The sequence below is a fragment of the Folsomia candida genome, unplaced genomic scaffold (assembly GCF_002217175.1).
Source record: "Folsomia candida strain VU population unplaced genomic scaffold, ASM221717v1 Fcan01_Sc001, whole genome shotgun sequence".
NCBI lineage: Eukaryota > Metazoa > Arthropoda > Collembola > Entomobryomorpha > Isotomidae > Folsomia > Folsomia candida.
The window spans coordinates 7,839,563-7,860,947 of NW_019091193.1; the positions used below are offsets into that span (position 1 = coordinate 7,839,563).

At 36.9% G+C, this 21,385-nt stretch overlaps 7 protein-coding genes across 7 annotated transcripts; 2 read left to right on the plus strand and 5 right to left on the minus strand.

Annotated features, from left to right (window-relative positions):
* Positions 1–542: 542 nt before the first annotated feature.
* Positions 543–1,202, plus strand: LOC110862817. Its single transcript, XM_022112028.2, has 2 exons — positions 543–698; positions 782–1,202. The coding sequence occupies exons 1-2, from the start codon at positions 636–638 to the stop codon at positions 1,043–1,045; spliced, it is 327 nt and encodes a 108-aa protein (XP_021967720.1). The 5' UTR covers positions 543–635; the 3' UTR covers positions 1,046–1,202.
* LOC110862807 lies at positions 1,066–2,054 on the minus strand. The gene is made up of 2 exons (XM_022112017.2): positions 1,627–2,054; positions 1,066–1,566 (listed from the first exon to the last, which is right to left on the minus strand). The coding sequence occupies exons 1-2, from the start codon at positions 1,803–1,805 to the stop codon at positions 1,254–1,256; spliced, it is 492 nt and encodes a 163-aa protein (XP_021967709.1). The 5' UTR covers positions 1,806–2,054; the 3' UTR covers positions 1,066–1,253.
* A 2,182-nt stretch (positions 2,055–4,236) lies between these two features.
* Positions 4,237–12,007, plus strand: LOC110861755 (transcription elongation factor SPT6). The gene is made up of 22 exons (XM_035848073.1): positions 4,237–4,434; positions 4,514–4,607; positions 4,726–4,904; positions 5,019–5,132; positions 5,186–5,426; positions 5,529–5,577; positions 5,658–7,094; positions 7,186–7,365; positions 7,439–7,604; positions 7,687–7,863; positions 7,939–8,367; positions 8,431–8,568; positions 8,645–8,812; positions 8,892–9,019; positions 9,099–9,300; positions 9,415–9,711; positions 9,783–10,030; positions 10,124–10,866; positions 10,965–11,071; positions 11,148–11,311; positions 11,402–11,633; positions 11,706–12,007. Exons 1-22 carry the CDS (start codon positions 4,399–4,401, stop codon positions 11,856–11,858), a joined length of 5,682 nt encoding a protein of 1,893 aa, XP_035703966.1. The 5' UTR covers positions 4,237–4,398; the 3' UTR covers positions 11,859–12,007.
* Positions 12,008–12,246: 239 nt separating this feature from the next.
* On the minus strand, positions 12,247–13,735 carry LOC110863161. Its single transcript, XM_022112409.2, has 6 exons — positions 13,485–13,735; positions 13,330–13,418; positions 13,041–13,250; positions 12,897–12,974; positions 12,786–12,808; positions 12,247–12,716 (listed from the first exon to the last, which is right to left on the minus strand). Exons 1-6 carry the CDS (start codon positions 13,552–13,554, stop codon positions 12,290–12,292), a joined length of 897 nt encoding a protein of 298 aa, XP_021968101.1. The 5' UTR covers positions 13,555–13,735; the 3' UTR covers positions 12,247–12,289.
* Positions 13,736–14,221: 486 nt separating this feature from the next.
* Positions 14,222–16,013, minus strand: LOC110863445 (protein Star). Its single transcript, XM_022112756.2, has 5 exons — positions 15,409–16,013; positions 15,158–15,343; positions 15,009–15,095; positions 14,660–14,842; positions 14,222–14,561 (listed from the first exon to the last, which is right to left on the minus strand). Exons 1-5 carry the CDS (start codon positions 15,736–15,738, stop codon positions 14,439–14,441), a joined length of 909 nt encoding a protein of 302 aa, XP_021968448.1. The 5' UTR covers positions 15,739–16,013; the 3' UTR covers positions 14,222–14,438.
* A 1,169-nt stretch (positions 16,014–17,182) lies between these two features.
* LOC110841861 (tiggy-winkle hedgehog protein) lies at positions 17,183–18,116 on the minus strand. The gene is made up of 2 exons (XM_022087560.2): positions 17,697–18,116; positions 17,183–17,633 (listed from the first exon to the last, which is right to left on the minus strand). Exons 1-2 carry the CDS (start codon positions 17,980–17,982, stop codon positions 17,314–17,316), a joined length of 606 nt encoding a protein of 201 aa, XP_021943252.1. The 5' UTR covers positions 17,983–18,116; the 3' UTR covers positions 17,183–17,313.
* Positions 18,117–18,896: 780 nt separating this feature from the next.
* LOC110841863 (tiggy-winkle hedgehog protein) lies at positions 18,897–19,754 on the minus strand. Its single transcript, XM_022087561.2, has 2 exons — positions 19,359–19,754; positions 18,897–19,289 (listed from the first exon to the last, which is right to left on the minus strand). The coding sequence occupies exons 1-2, from the start codon at positions 19,645–19,647 to the stop codon at positions 18,970–18,972; spliced, it is 609 nt and encodes a 202-aa protein (XP_021943253.1). The 5' UTR covers positions 19,648–19,754; the 3' UTR covers positions 18,897–18,969.
* Between the last annotated feature and the right edge of the window lie 1,631 nt (positions 19,755–21,385).

A 21,385-nucleotide genomic window follows, 5' to 3' on the forward strand; every position in this document is an offset into this window, starting at 1 on the left:
AAATTAATAGTATTTTTATGAACATGTTGACAACAGTGATGTTGCACAATAAACGATACGTAGCATCAAGACTATGCATATCTGCTATGATTGAGGAAGATGCATATCAATTGCATGCGAATCAAATCAATTTGAATAAAAATAAGTAGTTGCATGCTCTTAATAAATCAATATATATTTTTATAATCACCAGATTAAATTAAATATGACGAGATCATTTTAATCGTTTCAAACGTAAAGCTCAGGCTCAAATTGAATCGTTCAATTGATTGTATATTAATTGTCGCAAACAGAATTTCTGCTTCCTGGATTTTTTAGTGAATCTGTGCATCAATGGAAATAATTTATAGAATAAATTATACAATAAATATCTGATTATTACATAAAGCTGTAATAAATCTGAGGTAATTTTCTGCCAGGTGGTGATAATTTTGGAGGGGAATAACCCGACTTGAATTGAATTACAAAGGAAGATAACTTCAGTTTAAAAATAAGGATCAGCATAATTTGATTCATAACATCCGCATATCCATCCTATAAAATACAATTTCGTGTTCATTAACAATTTAAAGATCACATGTGCATCAGTAACTCGCTCATAAAGTAGATAAAACGTAATTCCAGTCATTAAAAAAATGTCCAGGTTTATTTCTCAAATTTATTTTTTCTTGTTGGTGGGTGCAATTGTGTTAATTCAGGTAAGTTAAAACGCCATTTTAATATTTACAGACACACATAAACACAAATTATAAAACTATAGTTACATGTTGTAATTATGTAGAATCAAGCGTCAGGGTCACCACCAGGATCTAACATCGGACCAGCTCGACCTAGCAATACCACCGGAAATGCTCCGCCTCGAGTCCATCCCAACGACGAAGTCACTGAGGAGGACGTTACAAGTATAAATGGTACATCACGATATTGTGCATATTGTGGGGGTTATAACCCCATTGGGTGCAGTGACTACTGTTACTATGCTGGATATTCGTGTTACGTGTGCAACTCTTGTACTTGTTATTGTCTACGGTATCCTTGCTACTGAAAATAAGTGTTTAAAACCTGTTCCGTGAGCAACACAATTTATTAGATAAAACAAATTATTCATTAATTACCTACTAAATATTTACATAAACCCGATACATTTACATGTTTGTACGTATTATTTATGTATAAATAAACTGGCATAATGGTTGTTGGAATAGTCAGGTTATAAATGATATGCATTATTAATTATCTTGCATGGTATTTGCTTAGAGGTATAGAATTGCGTAATTGTTGGACGACAGATTTTCCTTGTTTTCTTGTCCACGAATCACTGTCCTCGCAGAGTTGGGATGCAGCCAATTGTTGCATCCAAATGTTTCGGCTGGGACTTGAAGTTGATTGTCAGATTCGAAAAACAAGCTGTTGTAAGATGGAGGGGAGTCACTCTGGTTGAGGTGGACTACGGGTGAAATGTTGCTAAAGTTGTCCATCGTTGTGATCTCTTTCCTATTTGCAGGTGGAGAACGTGAAGGAGATTGTGACCTTCTCCTGTTCCTATGTTTCCGAGCGGATTTCGAGCTATATTAAATTTTAAGAAGTTATACCATGCAAAAAAATCGTATATAATATTATTAATACTTGGAATTTGGCGTTGTAGAATTTGCAACATTGTTGATGTTAATGATCGACACTTTTCCCGTCATTCTGTGCTCCTTCGAGGCCTTAAACTTGTAGTAGAAGTGGTTACCTGTTATAAATAAGAGGCACACAACTACAAAAAATGCAGGTATTGCAAAAATCAGAAGGGATTCCTCCATTTTAGGGAAGAATAAACGTAATTAAATTTATCAGACGGAGAATAACGTTTTTGAGGTGCGTGACGTGATAAAAATTATTTAGTGAGTTAAGACGGAGAATGAAATGAAGGTGTTGGCGGAGGAGAATTAAGGAGCAATCATAATTAGTTTGCTAATTCGTAACCAAACTAATAACTTTGTAGTAAAGTGGGGATGATGATGACGACAAAAAATGAATACATACGTATGCATGTAACTTGTATGCTGCATACTTACACTCTCATCAGGTGTATTTCTGAATAATAATAATAATAAATTCATTCCACTACTAATGCTATATGACTTTTACGTTGTGGTCTACTCGTGCTATTTATTTTGCCATCTTTCCAGCAAATGCGATCATGTCATGATGAAGTGTGTATGTGATGTACATAAACATGCTAGCAAAATGTGCAAAAACATGCCACTTAATGTAATTCGCCCCTGTTTGTTGATCAATATACATGCTATGAAAACTATGCTATATATTATAGCATGTATATTTTAGCAAAAATTATGCAATTTTTCATAACTCGAGTAAAAATCAAAAATTCGCCAAGCGACTTGCATATCGATTTTGATTTTCATAACAATGATTTATGCAAAATTTCATCAAAATCGGTTTAGAAATGGCAGATAAATCGACTTATCGTTTCCCAGATTCCGCTGGTCTTGGTCTTGGTCTTCACGAACTTGCGGCCAAAACTTGCTGTATCCCAGATAACAATTCGCTCTGAATTCTCTTATGTTTCGATATTACATTCGCTTTGATATCGATATCGAATTCGCCTCGAATTTCCAACTTTCGAGATAAATTCGAGGAGATATCGAAGGGAAATGTCCGCCGATTCGACAGGGAATCGATGGAGAATCGTATATCGATTTCGCCGGTAAGTCTTCGCGATTTCGTCTTGAATTCGATGAACATGTAAGAGTTTATAACGATTTCTAAACGAATTCAATGCGACTTCTCCACGAATTTAATGCGACTTCTCCACGAATTTAATGCGACTTCTCCACGAATTTAATGCGACTTCTATACGACTTCACTGCGAATTAAGTAATAAATCGATACGATTTCTCCTATATTTCGAGTTAATCCAGCTTATAGTTTATTTTATTTATTTTAAATATTATGTAATATACATAACTGTTTCTATTAAAATAAACATAAGTTGAATAATCAGATGACCCTGGTAGTGAAATTGGCCGCGATGTTAAGTCACTTCCTATTGAAAATATACTAATGTTATTCCTAAAATCTTTTGCAACAGTTATTATCGATAGTATATATTTGTACCTCATACGCTTCCCAACTCTATCTGCGACTTTCTTAAGAGATTTTTGTATTTCTTCGTCAACTGTGCCCTCGTCTGTATAATTTGGAGTCCTAGGGTGAGCTGCTACCGCATCTGAGATTAACATATTTTTAAAATGTTTTAGAGTGTTGCATAATGAGATTGCATTTTGAGGAATTTTAAATTCAAGGGACCAATTTTGGATACTATGTCTAATATCAAAAGTATCAATTTCACCTTCACTTTCTGAGCTAATAGTTTCAGCTGAACTTACTTCCGACTTCAATTTCTTCCAGATCTTCCTCGAACACTTGTTCTGAATAAATGTTTTCCCTTTCGGCCTGGACTAGGTCACTATTAGTATCACTATAATAGTGTTTTTAGAAGTCTTCTTTTGTAGCGAGCACTCAACTGAAAAAGTCGTCTCCTTCCCATGAGGAACGATTTGAATGTGGCAGCTAAAATTACTTAAAAATACAATAACAGCGTGAAAGAGATCACAGTGAATTCTCTAAGAATTATTTACGAATTCGAGATTCAAGGCGAACAGTTTATAGTCTCCTATTCCTGTAAGAAGAATTCCTATCGAAATCGGGGAGAATTCCTCACTACAATAACAGCGAATTCGTTTAAGAATTCATAGTGAAGTCGTTTCGAATTCGATAGAAGAATTCTCTGAGAATTCGAGTCTAATTCATTACGAATTCTGAAATGAGCGTAATATCGAATTTAGATACGAATAATTACCGAATTCGATGCGAATTCGATACGAGAATAACAACGAAATCTGAGAGAATTCGAGTTCTCTGTTTTAACGCGACATTCTCTGCGAATTCTCTAAGCGAATTCATAGCGACCTGTTATCTGGGATGTTTCTCATCTGCGCAAGTGATGAACGGATGACTAATAGTAAATGTTGTTTCTAAAGCGTTGCTCTTTCAAACTAACATAGTAAAAAAATAATCGGGGCTGAACATGGTTTGCATCCCCATTGTTAGTAATTTCGTTATTATGTATTTTCCTCACTAATCCTAAGAAAAAAGGTTTAGAAAATTTATAAAAAAAAATATGAGAAAGCCATTCTAATCTCTTTTAGCCCCAGTCGGCGATTGACTGACTGGCGATTGGCTGACTCCTGGGAACGAACGTCAAACGTGCAGCAAACGTGCAGTGAGCTGTGTACAGTTGGAGGAGCATATACGCTCGTTTTTTATTATTTCCGAATTATTCTGAATTTAAAAAATTGTTCACAGTATTTGATATAAAAGAATTGTAACATGTCTTTTCTCGGTGACGAAGCTGAAGAGTCAGAGGTACAATTCCTAGGTCAAAGTGATAGTTCACTTCTTTGGACGAGAAATAATAAAAGATTATTATTATGTGAAATTTCAGCACGAAGGAGAAGAAGAGATTGGGCACGTCAGGAAGTACAAGAATAAAGACAAACGTAAAAAGCAAATTGACAGTGACGAAGAGGAGGAAGATGGTAAATTGAATGATTATGATTAATAATTTAATTAATTAATGTTGCGATTTGTACTTATTCACACAAAAATGTATGAATTGTATAATTATTTATATAATTTGTACTTTTTTAATTTTAGATGATGAGGAAGTGTTGAAAGATCTTATCGATGATAATCCTATAGAGGAGGACAGCGATAATGAGTCTGATGGGTCGCGGAAGAGAAAGAAAAGCGATGAGGAGGATGACTTTGACGATCGCTTGGAAGAAGATGATTATGATCTTCTCGAGGAGAATTTGGGAATGAAAGTCAAACGGGTGAGTTTAGTTTAATGTAGAATGGATTGTAATTGTCAATGTTTTTTTGGTTGTCTTTTATTTAAATAAAAATATAAAAATGTTAATTCACTTTTTGACATGTTAATTGAGCAGAAAAAAAGCTTTAAGAGAATTCGACAAGATGCGGAATCGGACGTTGAAGATTCACAGGAACAGGGCGATGATCGGGAAGCCATTGCGAACCAACTCTTTGAAGGATCTGATAATGTGAGCATACATTTTAATCTGTGCTATGATTTGTAATTTTAATATTTTTTTAGGAGAATGAGCGCCCGTCACGACGAGAAGAAGCACCAGAACAATACGCTTCTGACGAGTCTGAAGTGGAGTCGGAAACGGATGATTTCATCGTAGATGATGACGGTCAGCCTATTGCAGATAAGCGAAAGAAAAGAAAGCCAATTTTTACTGATGCTGCCCTCCAAGAAGCCCAGGACATATTTGGAGTTGACTTTGATTATGAGGATTTGGACAAGGAAGATAAGGAAGAGTATGATGAAGGTTATACATACTTTATTTAATTAATTTCAGTTTATTAAGATTATTATTTGTATTGTACTAATTGTATTCGGTCTTTTGTACAATTGATTTTGTCTTGTGCAGATGAGGAGGACGAGGATGAGTATGAAAATGAAGAGCAAAACATCGCAAGGCAAGCTCTTTTTAGATTTGGCAGGGATGAGGGAATAACTTGGAGCCCTGTTTTTAATTGAATTTTTTTATATTTTGCAGGAGAACAAAGAAAGCATTAAGGCGGAAGAAGAAGCTCAAGTCCCTCTACGAATTGTACGAACCTCATGAATTAGAAAGAGCTGGGATTACGGAAGAAGACAATCGAATTAGAAACACAGATATCCCAGAACGTATGCAACTCCGCGTCGTCCCCATCACTCCCGCCGACGAAGACGAACTTGAGGAGGAGGCAGAGTGGATATTTAAGATGGGTTTCAGCAAATACAACTTTGCAGCCATCGTTGACAAACCCAAAGTAGGAGAGATTACCCCTGCCCCACAATCTGATTGGGGAGAAGATTGGGACAAACAGTCTGGAATTGCGGTTCCGACTCCAGCTGCCAGTGTCGTTTCCAGCACGGTGAGCAAACGAGGTGCAACTCCTGGGGAAGAAGACTGGGAAGAGAAGTGGGAGAAGGCTTCCTCAATTGTCTCCGCTGCTCCAAAATCCACCCTTAGTGCAAAACAAGGAGGAGGCGTCGTGGACGATGATGACAATTGGGACAAGGCTTCCTCAATTGTCTCTGCTGCTCCTAAATCCACTCTTAGTGTTAAACAAGGAGGAGGCGTCCTTGACGATGATGACAATTGGGAGAGAGAATCCAATTTCGAGAAACAGTCCGTCACCGGAGGGCCGAAGTCGAGGGTTGGCGATTCCGACGGGATTCTTCCCGGAGCAGAGTCTCATATCAGCACGGCGGCGAGTGGTGCCCCCCAAAAATCTAATATTCAAATTATGGAGGAGTATAAGCCAAAAGTGGTGGCAAAAATTAGGAAAGCACTTGAGTTCATGAGAAATCAGCACTTGGAAGTCCCGTTCATCGCGTTCTATCGCAAAGAGTATATCCAACCAGAACTGCAAATTAACGATTTGTGGAAAATTTACAAGCTAGATGGGCGCTATTGCCAGTTGAAATTAAGAAAGACAAGACTAAGCATCCTGTTCAAAAATATGCAAATGTATCAGACTGATTTGATAATGGAAAATGCAGATGAGCAAATTTCAGATGCTGTGCGCATAATTTCCGAAGACGATATTGATCGTATTAGAAGCTTAAAAACGTCGGAAGAGCTTGACGACATGTATCTGCTCTTCAGTCTCTACTACGCGGATGACGTGCAGTTAATGAAGGAAGCGATGGTAAAGAAACGGCTGGAAGCTAAGCAACGAGCAAGGGAAGTGGCTGCTGCAGAAGGCGAACCAGTCGAAGATCCAGACGACCTTGACTCGGATCCTATTGAGTTTCCATCAACCAAACGAAAAATTGGGGGTGGATCTTACGCTCTATGCAAAAAGTTGGGAATTGACAGCCTTGTCAAGAAATTTGGATTGACTCCAGACAGGTTTGCTGAAAATTTGCGAGACTCGTATCAACGATATGAAGTGGAGCAATACCCCATGGACCCGCTGGACACGGCAAAAGAATATATGAACGAGTAAGACAGGATTTTAAGTTATTCACATGAAATAACCAATTAAACGCTTTTTTTGGCTAAACTAATTTATTTTTTACTTTGATTTTGGCAGAAGACTGAAAACTCAGGAGGAGGCATTGAAGGCGGCCAAGTTCATGTTGGCGACGCAAATGTCTCGAGAACCACTGGTCAGGTTGAGCGTGAGGGAAGTGTTCTTTGAATGTGCCACCATTACAGTGACCCCAACAAAGAAAGGGCTCCGTGAAATTGATGAAGCACACCCTTGTTATGCGTAATTATAAAAACACGTCATTACTAATTACTTTTAACTTCTTACGCTGACTTGTGTCCCTTTCGTTCTGTAGAATGAAGTACATCAAAGGTAAACCAGTCCGAGATTTAAAGCAGGACCAATTTTTAAAGCTGACGATGGCAGAAGAAGACAAGTTGATCAATTTGGTGATTGGTGACCAAATCAAAGGGATCACCGGAGATACTTATGTGGAGGAAGTTGTTCAACTATTCAGGAGAGTACGAAATATATACGTGTATTCAAGTAGTTTCTAGTTGGCAACTTTATATTATGCATTTGCTTATGTTCTTGTGCTTTCAGGATGAGTACAGCAAACTTGTTCAAGAGTGGAACGACATCCGAGCAGAATGTTGCCAATTTGCACTGGAGAAACTCTTGTATCCGATTTTTCAAAAAGAATTGAGAGCAAAGTTGCTGGATGAAGCCAAAGAATATGTCATTGACACTGCTACTCATAAACTGAACGAATGGCTCAAAGTAAAATCAAATTTCTTTCTCATTATATTTCTTATTTTACTTTGTTTAATTTTGTATGTATTTTTTTATGAACAGGTTGCACCTTACTCGGTCAATTTTGCCGACGAAAATGAAGAAGACTGGGACACTAGTAAAGGAATTCGTGTTTTGGCCATTGCCTACGTTCCCGATTTCAGCCAAGCTTCCTTCGCCACAGTGATCTCTCCTGCTGGAGAGCCATCCCAGTTTATTCGCCTTCAAAACATCATGAAGAGTCTCAAATCCTTTAATGAATCTGACCGGAAGGATAAATCAGAAGATTTAAGGTCAATTAAGGAATTGATTGTCGCCAAAAAGCCACATGTGGTTGTGATTGGTGGAGAATCCCGTGATGCAATAATGATTAAGGAAGACATTCGAAATTTGATTGCCGACCTTAGCACGGAGGATGGTTTCCCAGCAATTAATGTAGAGATTGTGGATAATGAGTTGGCAAAAGTCTATGCTAGCTCTATTAGGGCTCAGGTCAGCACTAGTAAATTATTGTATAAATTTTAAATATGTTAAACATTCTTTAATTCATTACAGACTGATTTTCGTGAATATCCTCTCATCCTGAGGCAAGCAATTTCTCTCGGTCGGAGGATGCAGGACCCACTGATAGAATTTTCGCAACTTGTGAATCATGACGATGAAATTATGTGCCTAAGATTTCATCCTATGCAGGTGCATATTTTTTTTACAGATTAATAATTAATAAATTTATTGATACAAAAATGTAAGATTTTAATAATATTTTTAGGATCAAGTTGCAAAAGAAGAATTGTTGGAGAGTTTATTAACGCAGTTTGTGAATCGAACGAACGAGGTAGGGGTTGACATAAATCGTTGCATTTCTAGTCCCTTTACCATGAACGTGGCACAGTTTATTTGTGGACTGGGACCCAGGAAAGCTGTAGCACTCGTTAAGGTAATACCTACTAATATCCGCAATTTATTTACTGGGGTAACTAGTCTTTTTCTAGACCAATTTAATATTATCTTTATAGACACTGAAGCAAAATAGCCAACGGCTTGAAAATCGAACCCAGCTTATCACAGTGTGTCACATGGGACCTAAAATATTCATTAATTGCTCCGGCTTTATCAAAATTGACACCAATTCTCTTGGGGATAGGTATGCGCACAGAATTATTAAAGTGTTTGGTGATGTAAGTGCTAATTTGTTATTTATCTAATTTTGTTGCTATTCACAGTACGGAAGCCTACGTCGAAGTATTGGACGGCTCCAGAGTGCACCCTGAAACTTATGAATGGGCCCGTAAAATGGCTGTGGATGCTTTAGAGTACGACGACGAAGATTCAAACCCTGCCAGTGCACTAGAGGAAATTCTGGAAACTCCAGATCGATTGGAGGAGCTGAATTTAGATGCTTTTGCTGAAGAGTTGACACGTCAGGTTCGTAATATTACAAATTGTCGCTTTCTTTTCATGCAAAAGTAGTCGGTTGAGAAACCAGTCAGAAATCACATATTACCCTAAAATGGACCTGTTTGTATAAATAATGTTTAGGGTTTCGGAAACAAGAGCATTACTCTTTACGACATCCGTTCTGAACTTAATGCCCGTTACAAGGATCACAGAGAACACTACACGACTCCAAATGCTGAGCAGCTTTTCAACATGCTCACCAAAGAGACTCCCGAGACGTTGTACAGAGGAAAACTTACAACTGCCACCGTTGTCGGTATATCGCATAAGAAGCCACAAGGAGAGCAACTCGATGATGCAATTCTAGTTAGAAGTGAAGAAACGGACATGTGGAAATGTGCTTTCTGCATGAAAAATGACTTTCCTGATTTATCTGATGTAAGAATAATATAAACTTGGCAATACTAATTGGAAAATATGAAATCTATGAAATGAAATCACTAAAATAGGTTTGGAACCATTTTGATGCGGGTGCTTGTCCTGGTCAAACTGCTGGGATACGAATCCGACTTGATAACGGGGTCAGTGGCTTCATTTCACTTGGGAAACTGTCCGACAAAACTGTAACCAATCCGGACGACAGAGTCAAGCGTGGCCAAACTATACATTGCAGAATTGTGAAAATAGACGTGCATCGATTCAGCGTTGAGTGCACATCACGAACGAGTGATCTGGTCGACGATGACCAAAAATGGAGGTGATGGTGTTCAATGATGCTGTTTTGGTTTATTTGTGTGTACAGTTTATCTAGCAATAGTAATTAATATTAGCAACTTCTATTTCTTGGTAGACTGCCAAAGGATCCGTACTATGACGCCGAGGCTGAAGATAAGGATAAGAAGCAGGAGGAGGAAGTCAGGAAGAAGAAGCACTATCAAACCTATGTCCGCAGGGTCATTGTACATCCAGCGTTCAAGAATATTTCATTTAAAGAGCTTACTCCGATAATGGAGACGATGTATCAGGGCGATTTGATCATACGACCCTCCAGTAAGGGCTCGGACCACTTGACCGTGACTTGGAAAGTTACAGACTCCATTTGTCAACATATTGATGTGCTCGAAACAAAGAAAGAAAACATGTTCAGTCTCGGTCGGTCGTTGCACATTGGATCGGAAGAATATGAGGACTTGGACGAAATTATTGCTCGTTGCATAAATCCTATGGCTTCGCACTCAAGACAATTAGTTTCCTACAAATACTACGTCAAGAATCTTGGCGGAAGCCTGGCCATGGCAGATGAATATCTAAAAGAGGAGAAGAAGAAAAATTCGAATAAGATTCACTATGTTATTCATCCCAGCAAGGAGTTTCCAGGAAAATTCGTCCTATCATACCTTCCTGGAAACAAAGTTCTGCATGAATTCATCACCGTGAATCCATCTGGCTTCAGATATCGTCACCAATCATTCCCGACTTTAAATGCTACATTAAAGTGGTTCAAGGAACATTACATGGAACCTCCGCCCAGCACCCCTATTACCACACCGGCGACCAATGTTGCGGCATCTAGCGCCACTGCACAACAACATGGTAAGAGTCCCTAAAATTAGTTAAATCAGTGGTTCCAACTATTTTATACAATATGAATTGAATTTTTACAAAAATGTCCTGGTTTTGCATTACTTTAGGCATGTTTGTTCCACCGCCACCACCATCCAGCCATTTTGCATTACGTACTACTCCACATTACACCACCCCAGCACTAGGGTTGACTCCATATTCTGCATTCACTACGGTACAATTTCATGCTTTGTCTTTTAATTGTCATCATTGCCATAAGAGGAAATCATGTTTTATTTATCGTTTTACAGCCATACACACCAACAGCCCAAACTCCATACATCACTCCGTACCAGACCCCTTACCAAGGAACTCCGTGGGAGTCGGATCCGCAAACCAGGGCCCCATTTGTAAATTCTTCTAATGGCTTCAATAACTCGGGACAGAAGTTCCAGCAAAAAACAAATATGATAAGGCATGGCCTGTTACTGTTTTCTCCTATTATCCTAATGACTAAATTAATAAATGGAATAGATACTTAACTCGTCTCGATTTTTACTTACAGAGTATCTAGAGACGAACAATCTAACGATGATGGTAATGATTGGCGTAAGGCTGCAGATGCCTGGGCAAAATCACAACAGCGCCGCCCACAACGACCGCTGGATTTTCAGAGAAATGATGACAACCCCAACTTACAACCACTCGGATCAAGGCAGCATATATCGGACCCGGCTTTACGAAGCAGTATGCTACCATTCCGTAAAACAGGGGAAGGGTTACGAGGAGAGCACCATGCAAGTGTTAAAATTTTAATGTGAATATAAATAGCATGTGCTTCTAGATTATTTCTCTTTAATTCCTTCCAGGCTTATGGGTCATCCGCACATAATTTGCTTCCAAATCCTTCTCATCGATCTGGCCGTGACAGTTTGAAATCAACTCCTCACACCAACTATAGCCCGCGATCAATGGTAGAAAGCTCATCGGGCGATGAAACTCCACTTTATGATGAAAAGTAAAATAATTTGATGTTCCAATTAGTTGATATTTATTCCATTTGGAATTAGCTTTTTGCTAAAAAAATATTTAGGGTTTAGCCAAACATGTGTCTAGTGTAGTTCACTTGTAGTAAATAAATTTGCAAAATGCAAAATTCGAAATAGTTGAATGTATTGTTTTAGAAAGAGGAATTCTTGACGGCGAACTGGCGACTAATTTCCTTCATTATTTTATTTATTTTATGCACATGTATGTATGCCCATATGTACATACATGCATCGTACTTGTCGGCATTGATTTTTTTGTGAATCTGATTAGATCCATTGGTTGCGTTGATTTAAATTAATATGCATAAATGCAAAATATGTAATTGAAGATGTATAGCGTTTAATGAAAAACTGAGCAAAATCTATTTTGTACACATTTTATTTAAAATTAGAAATGTTTTGGACTAGATCTGTTTCCTAAAGACCATTAGCGTATTTTTAAACCAATCAAACGTACTCGCAGCTCGTAAAGTTTTTTCCGCCTCAAAATCTGAATTGTATCCTTTCTGAACAATTTTATCCCGAATGTAGCTGTTATTACGAGTATTTACGTGTGACGTTCCTCCCTGACCTTCCACTGCCCAGCTGAGGATAATGCCGTACTTGCTCCCAAGGATGTTATTTATAAAGATATCTTCAAATTCTTTGGGTATATGCTCTCCTACTTCAAGAGAAAGTGTCCAATCAAATTGACAAAAATCAATTGGTTTACTCAGATCCACTATAGCACATCTTCCTTCAGATAATTCTTGAGTCTCGGGATTCCCATCGTAGCAAGAGATAAGCACGCCAGCCTCCTTTATCATTTTCGCGTAAGCTCCCGTCCCACACCTAAAATGGAATATTAGTCTCGGTCAATTCTAGTCTAGTTGTTTAATTGGTTCAGTTTATATTACTTACCCAAGCTCGAGTAAGGTATTGACCTATGTTTGTACGCAAATGTACACAATAGTCTTTGTAATTATTGAATTCTAAGCTACAAGAATGTCATTTTTGTGTTAAATATGTCACCTTTTCCTTCTTCATAAACTCTACTAGAGCTGTGGCCAAGGGTACGTCAAACATGTGACCTTTTGTGGCCCCGAGACCCTGCCAAACGCAATTTTAATTCCATTTCGCTTCTATTTAAATTGCAGACATATTAATTTTCCTGACCTGCCAAAATCCGCGATCTGCTACCGAGAATTCTTCTTTATCCCTCTTCACTCCTGGTTCTACAGCTCCTCGATCATTTCGAGCATAAAACTCGATAGCTCTGGCTTCCATGTCACGCAGTATTTCCAGAGTTTGACTTAACCTCTGCTGTGTGTAATTGTCATGTTGTTTCCGAAGTTCTGAGGACCAGTTTAGGTATAAAATTACTCCCTGTTAAGAATCACAAGAATCATTTTGAGACGAATTGCAGACGTAGATAGATGATTACGAATTGCAAATTTGATTTTACCAATATTCCAGCGCACGCTATAATTAATGGACGATTTTGTTGAATACAGAGCGACATTGTTGAACTCGGTGTGTAATAGCCTTTGCTAACTTTAGACATTTATTGAAATAAAAAATCGGTTAAATCTTAATTGGTGACTTAATCTATGTACATACTTAAATGGATGTGTGTAACACTGGGAAGAGAAGGAATCGGTAAACTAATTGATACTGCCAACTCATACATTGTGACGATATCGCAGAGATAATGGCGTGCGTATGTTATCAATCAATTTGCGGCATACATACGAAAGGAAGTGTATTATGATTAAGCTATAAAATGGGTTATCTACGTAAATGCAATCAGTCCGTTTCTGAATTACGTAATCTCAACTATGCTTCTCTATCCCAGGGAAAGGGCTGATGCAGATCGCTGACGACAGAAAATTAAGTACATACCCACGAGTATTACTTTCCCAAATGATCAAATAAATTTGAGATTTTCATATCAGGCAAGCGCACTTAGTGATTTTCGGCCCACATATATTTCGATATTGTGCTTCTGGTGATCAGATTGCTTTGCTTTAATAAATAAGGGGACAATGGGCAGATATTGAATATGTACGTGTATTATCTGCACCATGGGTATAACCCGTTCATCATCTCTGATCAGATTGATACATATGTGCGTATATGTACATAGTTGACTTTTACATAACAAATTGTCTTAAAATCCAGGTATTTGCACAATTTGTGAACGACGTTTTCATTCATCCTGCGCACTTGTATCTCTTATAGGCTTTTTGATACGTTTAATCCACGAGGATAATATAAATAACTTGTTTATATGATATTTGCATTGTCGGGAGTGCACCTACTTTATTGATGCTGCAGGTATACAAATGCAGGTCAGATACATATAATAAATTTGTATTGCTTGAGCTAAATAATTGTGTCGGCTAACATCCAGGCCGAATTTTAGGCCGTAATTTATCTCAAACAAAAATTCATGACCTCTCTATTTAATAAATACAGCACCAAATATTGTTTGTATGTATGTATGAATATGTACAAAAATATCTAACTTCACAACCAAATACTTGATTATACATCAAAACCGCATTATTGTTCTTATTTTTTCTTGAATAAGTAATCCTGTGACGTTTCTTTTACTACTTCAAACCCTTTTTCACCCAAAAACTTTTTGAGAACTTCACCTCCCTCAGGAATCCAATAGTGTTCGACAAACAAAACCTGAATCAGAAATAAGTAAATCATGTGTATACCTACATACATGCATGCAATTGTACTAAATATGTATATGCAAACGAATAAGCCTTGAAAGTGCTAACCTTAATATGAATTCTGTCGAATGGAATATTTTTTAGTATTTCATACTCATGCCCTTCAACATCCAAACTAAAAAAGTCGACAGTTGTTACGTTAATAGCTGCAAGCACAGATTCAAGTGGAAAACAGTCCACAATTCCTTCTACGTTGTAGTCTTCTTTTTTATAGCCCCAAACTGGATCTTCCTATAAATTCGGGGCAATTAATAGCACATACTTACTTAAATGCATGCATAATGAGTCATTTACTTTTGCTAGGTATTAGATAAGTATGCAACACAATATGTATTATACAACGCAACCACTTTGTCCAATTTTGGTTGTTTAAAACAATAATTTTTAAAAAAGTTACCCTTGGTTCCTTATATTTTCCAGGTTTTAGTTTTCCCGTGGCAAACCTCCAACTCCAGTCGGTTTTGTTGGACATTAGAAACTCCATCTAATAAATTGCATACTTAGCACTCTTGATAAATCGCAAGTATTTACACCTTGGAAGCTCACTTTTTCGATGGATCCACTCAAACACACATCCGCCAACCATGCCTTTCTTTTCTTCTTCTCCATGATTTTAAATAGCGAAGATGAGCTTTCTATCAGCAAACCATCCCAATTATACTTTGCTTCGAGACCAAAAGTGTTAGTATTAAACTCTCCGTCATTGGCTCCACATTCTATGAAAAATCCTTTCTACTCCACAACAAATACAACATTTTTCTCAGAATACACAAAAAATTAGATCCAAATACTCATACTTTTGTGGAGGCCTCGAGAATGTCGACGTATGCCATCGCCCGTGATGAGAGGCCATCAACGGTCGCAGCGATCTGATACGGCTCTTCTTTCGGAGGGGGAGGGACGAGGTGATGTTCATGCAAATATTTTATGACGGCAGGGTCAGTGGGAGAAAGTGGCGTGTTAAAGATATCAACGGGACTTCGATTCGGCAGATATGACAAAATTATGTTATGTGCTCTGGGAATATTTTCTCTGTACAAGAATAAAACCAAGACAAATGCAAGGCATGCAAGTACAAAAAGTTCTGTAGTTTGTGTACGGAGGGAACGGAGTAAATTTCGAGACATGTTTAGAATTTGTGAATATCACTTAATTTGTGTAATTAAACTGTAAGGTTAGAGAATTCGGTGCAGATTGAATGAGGGGAAATTGCCGATACTTGTTGTGTAGTGTACTGTGTATTATCCAGAGACTTGTGGATACAAGGGTACGTTATGTAAATTATGAATGAACTAGTACCAATATTTTACTTTTAAATGAAATATCCATTATGACCTACGCATTTATAGACAATACACATTACGCTATTTATAGGGTTTGTGAGTGCAGAATAAATCTTCGAGTATATGATACCCCAATTTAGCAATGGAACATTATCTTATCTGAAAGTTATGTGTAGATAACCTACTACCGCTAACTGTAATCAGCAAATTCTGTTCGATAGCTTTGGTTTTATATTTATGTACGTTCTTATTTTTTTAAATCTGTTCTTAGACATATAACATCAAATTTCCGTATGTTTTCTAATTTTGATAAAATACTAGAGTCTAAAATATGTAACTACACAAGTTTAGAACATGTTCATAAATATTTCATTGAATATTACGCACAGCGACATTCTTATTTATGTGTACAAAATTAATCTCCTTAACTATATGCACAATTTAATTCTAGTTTACATAAATGTGCAATATTTATTCTGTGTTAGTAATAGCGTAGCTGGTTGAAAAAAGGCATCGTGGTGCCCTAGAATGTCTCCAAAATACCTAATGATCATCCCATGCCATTTTTAGCGTGAACTTTGGCAACTAGGATAACAAGTCAGAAAACAATTCATGCAATTCTTCTTTCATATTTAATGATATACAGCAAGTGCCAGAGTTTGTTTTGCCATTTTAAGATTTTACCGTCAACCGTAATTGTAAAGCTGTTAGATTAATCACATGACTTGGCCGAATTCGCAAGCTATTACCAACATACGTACAGGATGTATGCATGTATGACAAGTAAGCACATATGCAAATACTTTCGCCTAGACAAAAGGAAAAACAGGAACCCGTTTACCAGAGTTGATATTTTGTCTTCATCATCACGGGATTGGTCATAAGTTTGTTTGTTGGTGTTGCTTTATCGTGAGAAATTGCTCTTTAAGAGGTACTCCGAGTTGTGGTATAGACGGAATTTTAAAGTCTGTCATACCTAGGTATTCGAAATACCTAGGTATGAAATTCATCATAGGTATTCGAAAAAAACTAATTGGCAGAAAATATGAAGGTATATGCAAAATAATGCTAAGTAGATGCAGAAAATTGGAATACAAATTTTTACGTTAATGTCGCTTTGACTAACTTAATTTAAATGAGTTGAAATAACTGAGTTTGATAAAGTTGGATTTACTGGTAGTTAATATTCACAGGGACGTAAAATGTTTATAGACAGGCACACATGTAGTGCATTTCAGAGGTTAAAACTCCGAAGGAAAATACTATTTCATGTCGAGTCGCTAAATTAGAAAAACTAATACTGTAATTTTATTGTCAAATCGAATAAATAAGAGTCAAAATCTAGTGAACCTTTATTTATTGTATTGTATTATCTCTAAAATTACATATTGCTAACAAATGTATGATTGTAAAAATACATCAGTTGCACTGCAGTTTTTCTGGAAGAAAGTTGCGAATTTTCATGAGATGAGCAGCATATTCATGAATTCCTTCCTTCTGCTGTTGTTTTCTGCCGGATGGATATCGAGCTTTGTGCCATGCACGAAGTGGAGTCAAAACTGCATGAGCCAGAGAAAAATTGTCCACATTTGCATAACATGCAACCAAAAATCCATTCGCAAGGAAATGTCCAGTCATTGTGAAAGGGGCGAAAATTCCAGTGAATTGTTCAGTTTGAATCTCAGTCACCGGAAGTAATGCCAAAGCACCAGTTTCATCGAAATGCAGCAATTTGTCACCTGATCGAGATAATAAATTCGTAAATAAAAATATCATTGCACATTTTCATAGTTTATGCTCACCTGGAGAAATATTTCCAGCTTTCTGTGCGACCTTGTTGCCATTCTCTCCAACAACGAAGAGCAAATGCTCACTGGAAATTGTGAGCTGTTTTCCATTCTCGGTTTTAATTGCCAAGAAATCGGCAATTCCATCTTTCTCGTAATGACCCCATGTGTAAAATGTGGTCCATTTAAGACTTGAGCCTTTCAGAGTCGAAATTTTATCAAGAGGGCGTAAATCCTCGATATTTTTGACTCCTCTCTTCGTAGTGACCGTGGTCCCAGCAGGAAAGCAAATGCAAACCATGTCTTAATATCAAAGTGTAATTATGAGTACTTCAAAATCTCGGAGAATAAATTGTCCACTTTGTATCCGATGTCGAGTTAAAAGTCAACTGTGCAATTTCCTCGTTCAACGCGACTTCTTAAATGTGGCCAAAAACGTTGCTTAAATACTGCTGCTCAAATTGCTTTCCTGGTTCAAGGTAACGCATACGACGCTCATACAGGTGCAAAAACTAACTTATTGGTGCTAACCTAACCTGCACCAACAAGTGTGCGACCTAGGTTAATGAGTACCCGTGCATATGTACTGGGATCAGCGTAATGGAATGTTGGACACAACAATTGTAAAACTTGTTAGGCACCTGATGTTAGTGAATTAGAAATGACGGGTACGGTGTAAGTGGTTATGAAATGGAATTGGTCAATGTCGAAAGAATTGTTTTCAATATCACATGATTGGTCCCAAGTTGTTGTCGTGGATTTTGGCGTCACGTGAGAAATCAATATTTTTATGGAAGTGCACTTGTTTTTTACACAAGAAAAATTGTGTAATATATTATTGTTTAGTATTCATCCCCCCAAAAAATTACGAGCTGAGTTAAAATACGTATTTGAATGTGGGTGAAATACATAATTATTTTGAACTGAATGTCACGAATTGTAATTACATATTTAATTAGTTGAAACATATGTATGTATGCATTTAGCTCCCAGTTCAAATTACTAATGATGTGAATCGTACTTACCTATTTATTGCTGTATGATGCAATCTGGGGAAAATTTAATTTCTCATAGGTTGATCTCATTAGCGATGCAAAAGTTAGATATTTGGTAGCATGAAGTAATGCATCATGGGAATTATAACCTCGGTATTTCTCCAAATTAACTTTTCATTATTCATGAAAACGATTAATGATAGATCACTCTCAATAAAGGCTCAATTATAATTATTTTATTATATTGTACATTAAAAAATTATGTATCGAAGAAATGTAATCTTTAAAATACATCAATTGAATTGCAGTTTTTCTGGAAGAAGGTTGCGAATTTTCATGAGATGAGCAGCATATTCATGAATTCCTTCCTTCTGTTGTTGTTTTTTGCCGGATGGATATCGAGCTTTGTGCCATGCACGAAGTGGAGTCAAAGCTGCATGAGCCAGGGAAAAATTGTCCACATTTGCATAACATGCAACCAAAAACCCATTGGCAAGGAAATGTCCAGTCATTGTGAAAGGGGCAAAAATTCCAGCGAATTGTTCGGTTTGAATCTCAGTGACCGGAAGTACTTCCAAAGCACCATTTTCGTCGAAATGCAGCAATTTGTCACCTGGTTAAGAAAATGAATTCATGAATATAAATAACGTTATAGTTTTCATAGTTTATTTAATATGCTCACCAGGACAAATATTTCCAGCTTTTTTTGCGACTTTGCCCTTCTCTCCAACAACGAAGAGCAAATGCTCACTGGAAATGGAGAGTTCATTTCCATTGCAGGTTTTAATTACCAAAAAATTGGCAATTCCGTCCTTCTCATAATGACCCCATGTGTAAAATGTTGTCCATTTTGGTTTTGAGTTATGCAAAGTCAAAACTTTATCAAGAGGACGCAAATCCTCAATATTTTTGACTCCTAGTTTTGTAGTTATTGTAGTTCCACCAGGGAGACAAATACATAAGCAAACCATGTTGCTAACAAAAATATGAAAAAATTATGTATTAAAAATTATTTGCAAGTTCGGGTCAGTAGCTACTCGCTTCTGCTGTCCACCAAGAACTGACCATCTTGACTCTGATGCACAACAAGTTAAATAAAAGGGCAATAGCATAGCGTCGTGCATATCTAATAGCATAAGTGCGTAGTGCATACATAAATCATGAAGAAGAGTGGATACCACACCCGACGACCAGGAATTACCCTGTCTATTTATTAACGGGTTGAGTTAAAAGACCAGTGAAGTTTTTAGTTGTGGTAGTCTATTCTGTTTTTAATGTGCGGTATACAGGAAATCTGTCAATGTAACCAGTTTTTCGGGCGTTTTCTCGCGATATGTAATCTTAAGTTGGAGCATGTAAAAAATTTACGACAAAATTTAAGCATGGAATGAAGGGATTACTTAGTAATAGGTACATAGTAAATTTGGTAAAATCTGGATTTGTTTGTTTCAAAGAAAACGTTACCAGATCCTTCGCAGACCAAACATGTCTTGACTTGATGAAACATATCTTGGTCAAACGTTTGATCAAGATCGATTGTATCTGCATTCTGTGAAGTCAGATGTGGGAATACCAGGTTTGCAATTTGCATACTCCATCAACATGAAGACGAGCTCCTGCTTCCGACAAGTTGATTTCGATTACTTCATGTTTCAAGTTAGATATTCGCCGTAAAATTGTTATGAGTTATATAATTGAGGAATGAGGAATAATTCGCAGTAGTTAAGGTAAATTCCCATTCCAGTGTATCAGAGTTATGTACCAGATAAGGAATCCCATAGAAAATTTTGTTGGTATACCTGTACAGTCGTTAAACATGCTGCTAGAAGATATTCAGCAACAAGAGGTCAAGGTAGGATTTCTAGTAATAATGAGAAATATCCTACCTTAAAATACTGTGTGAGAAATTTATTGCTTTTGACCTTGTACTTGTATTTCACAAGTAGTTTACTAAATAGTATTCATATTTTCACATTGTTTTTCCTAAAAAAGGCAGGGGCATGGCAAATAAATAAAGTGACAATGGAAGCCATTAAATCTGTCAACTCATAATGAAACTATGCTTAATTAAATTTAATTTCTTTCGAATTGAATGAATACAGATAGACGTGTTCTGGAAGTCACAAGGAGTGTGATAATATTAAACCATGTTGGGTCAGGTAAATATTTAGTTGACAGGTACCAGTGGTCATGCTATAAGAAGACACGTGATGTTTTTCCACAATGAAAACATGTTATGTAAATGTTTTTTATGTGCTGAACTTCACTTGTTACATATACGTATATCATTTGCATTTTATTTCCTAATTTCATACATCTATCAGTCTATGAAAAATGCAACGGAAACATTAAAATCATTTGGCATGTTATAAGATTTATGCTAATTAAGTAAGTAATTTGCCTGGTAACAAGATGAGTTCATAAATAATTAATATTTTGGGCTATATATAATATAATATCATTAAAATGTCAATAAATATTTAAAAAGCCAAGATTTATTCAAATACATATTTACTTTCATTGACCGAATTTCCACAAAACGAAACTTGATGAAAATTTATGTTGCTGCACAGTATAAACAAGTTCATCTCGATCATAATCGCAATGACGTATCGAGCTGAAGTAAATACGGTATTGTTGTAAACAAACTTTGAAAATAGAATTAAATATCTAAGAAGACAACAGAAGACTCACGTCACACCACAAATC

Excerpts from the sequence above, each read along its gene's own strand:
- LOC110863161 (XM_022112409.2), bottom strand. The coding sequence starts at position 13,554 with ATGTATGAGTTGGCAGTATCAATTAGTTTACCGATTCCTTCTCTTCCC. Across the intron at positions 13,251-13,329 it reads TAGCGTGCGCTGGAATATTG|GGAGTAATTTTATACCTAAA; the intron begins GTAAAATCAAAT and ends GATTCTTAACAG. Across the intron at positions 12,975-13,040 it reads CAGATCGCGGATTTTGGCAG|GGTCTCGGGGCCACAAAAGG; the intron begins GTCAGGAAAATT and ends TGCGTTTGGCAG.
- LOC110862817 (XM_022112028.2), top strand. The coding sequence starts at position 636 with ATGTCCAGGTTTATTTCTCAAATTTATTTTTTCTTGTTGGTGGGTGCA. Across the intron at positions 699-781 it reads GTGCAATTGTGTTAATTCAG|AATCAAGCGTCAGGGTCACC; the intron begins GTAAGTTAAAAC and ends GTAATTATGTAG.
- LOC110861755 (XM_035848073.1), top strand. The coding sequence starts at position 4,399 with ATGTCTTTTCTCGGTGACGAAGCTGAAGAGTCAGAG. Across the intron at positions 5,427-5,528 it reads TAAGGAAGAGTATGATGAAG|ATGAGGAGGACGAGGATGAG; the intron begins GTTATACATACT and ends TGTCTTGTGCAG. Across the intron at positions 9,020-9,098 it reads ACCAATTCTCTTGGGGATAG|TACGGAAGCCTACGTCGAAG; the intron begins GTATGCGCACAG and ends TGCTATTCACAG.
- LOC110841861 (XM_022087560.2), bottom strand. The coding sequence starts at position 17,982 with ATGGTTTGCATTTGCTTTCCTGCTGGGACCACGGTCACTACGAAGAGA. Across the intron at positions 17,634-17,696 it reads AGCTGGAAATATTTCTCCAG|GTGACAAATTGCTGCATTTC; the intron begins GTGAGCATAAAC and ends TATCTCGATCAG.
- LOC110863445 (XM_022112756.2), bottom strand. The coding sequence starts at position 15,738 with ATGTCTCGAAATTTACTCCGTTCCCTCCGTACACAAACTACAGAACTT. Across the intron at positions 15,344-15,408 it reads TTCTCGAGGCCTCCACAAAA|AAAGGATTTTTCATAGAATG; the intron begins GTATGAGTATTT and ends GTTGTGGAGTAG. Across the intron at positions 14,562-14,659 it reads TCGACAGAATTCATATTAAG|GTTTTGTTTGTCGAACACTA; the intron begins GTTAGCACTTTC and ends TTTCTGATTCAG.
- LOC110862807 (XM_022112017.2), bottom strand. The coding sequence starts at position 1,805 with ATGGAGGAATCCCTTCTGATTTTTGCAATACCTGCATTTTTTGTAGTT. Across the intron at positions 1,567-1,626 it reads TCTACAACGCCAAATTCCAA|CTCGAAATCCGCTCGGAAAC; the intron begins GTATTAATAATA and ends AATTTAATATAG.
- LOC110841863 (XM_022087561.2), bottom strand. The coding sequence starts at position 19,647 with ATGGTTTGCTTATGTATTTGTCTCCCTGGTGGAACTACAATAACTACA. Across the intron at positions 19,290-19,358 it reads AGCTGGAAATATTTGTCCTG|GTGACAAATTGCTGCATTTC; the intron begins GTGAGCATATTA and ends TTTCTTAACCAG.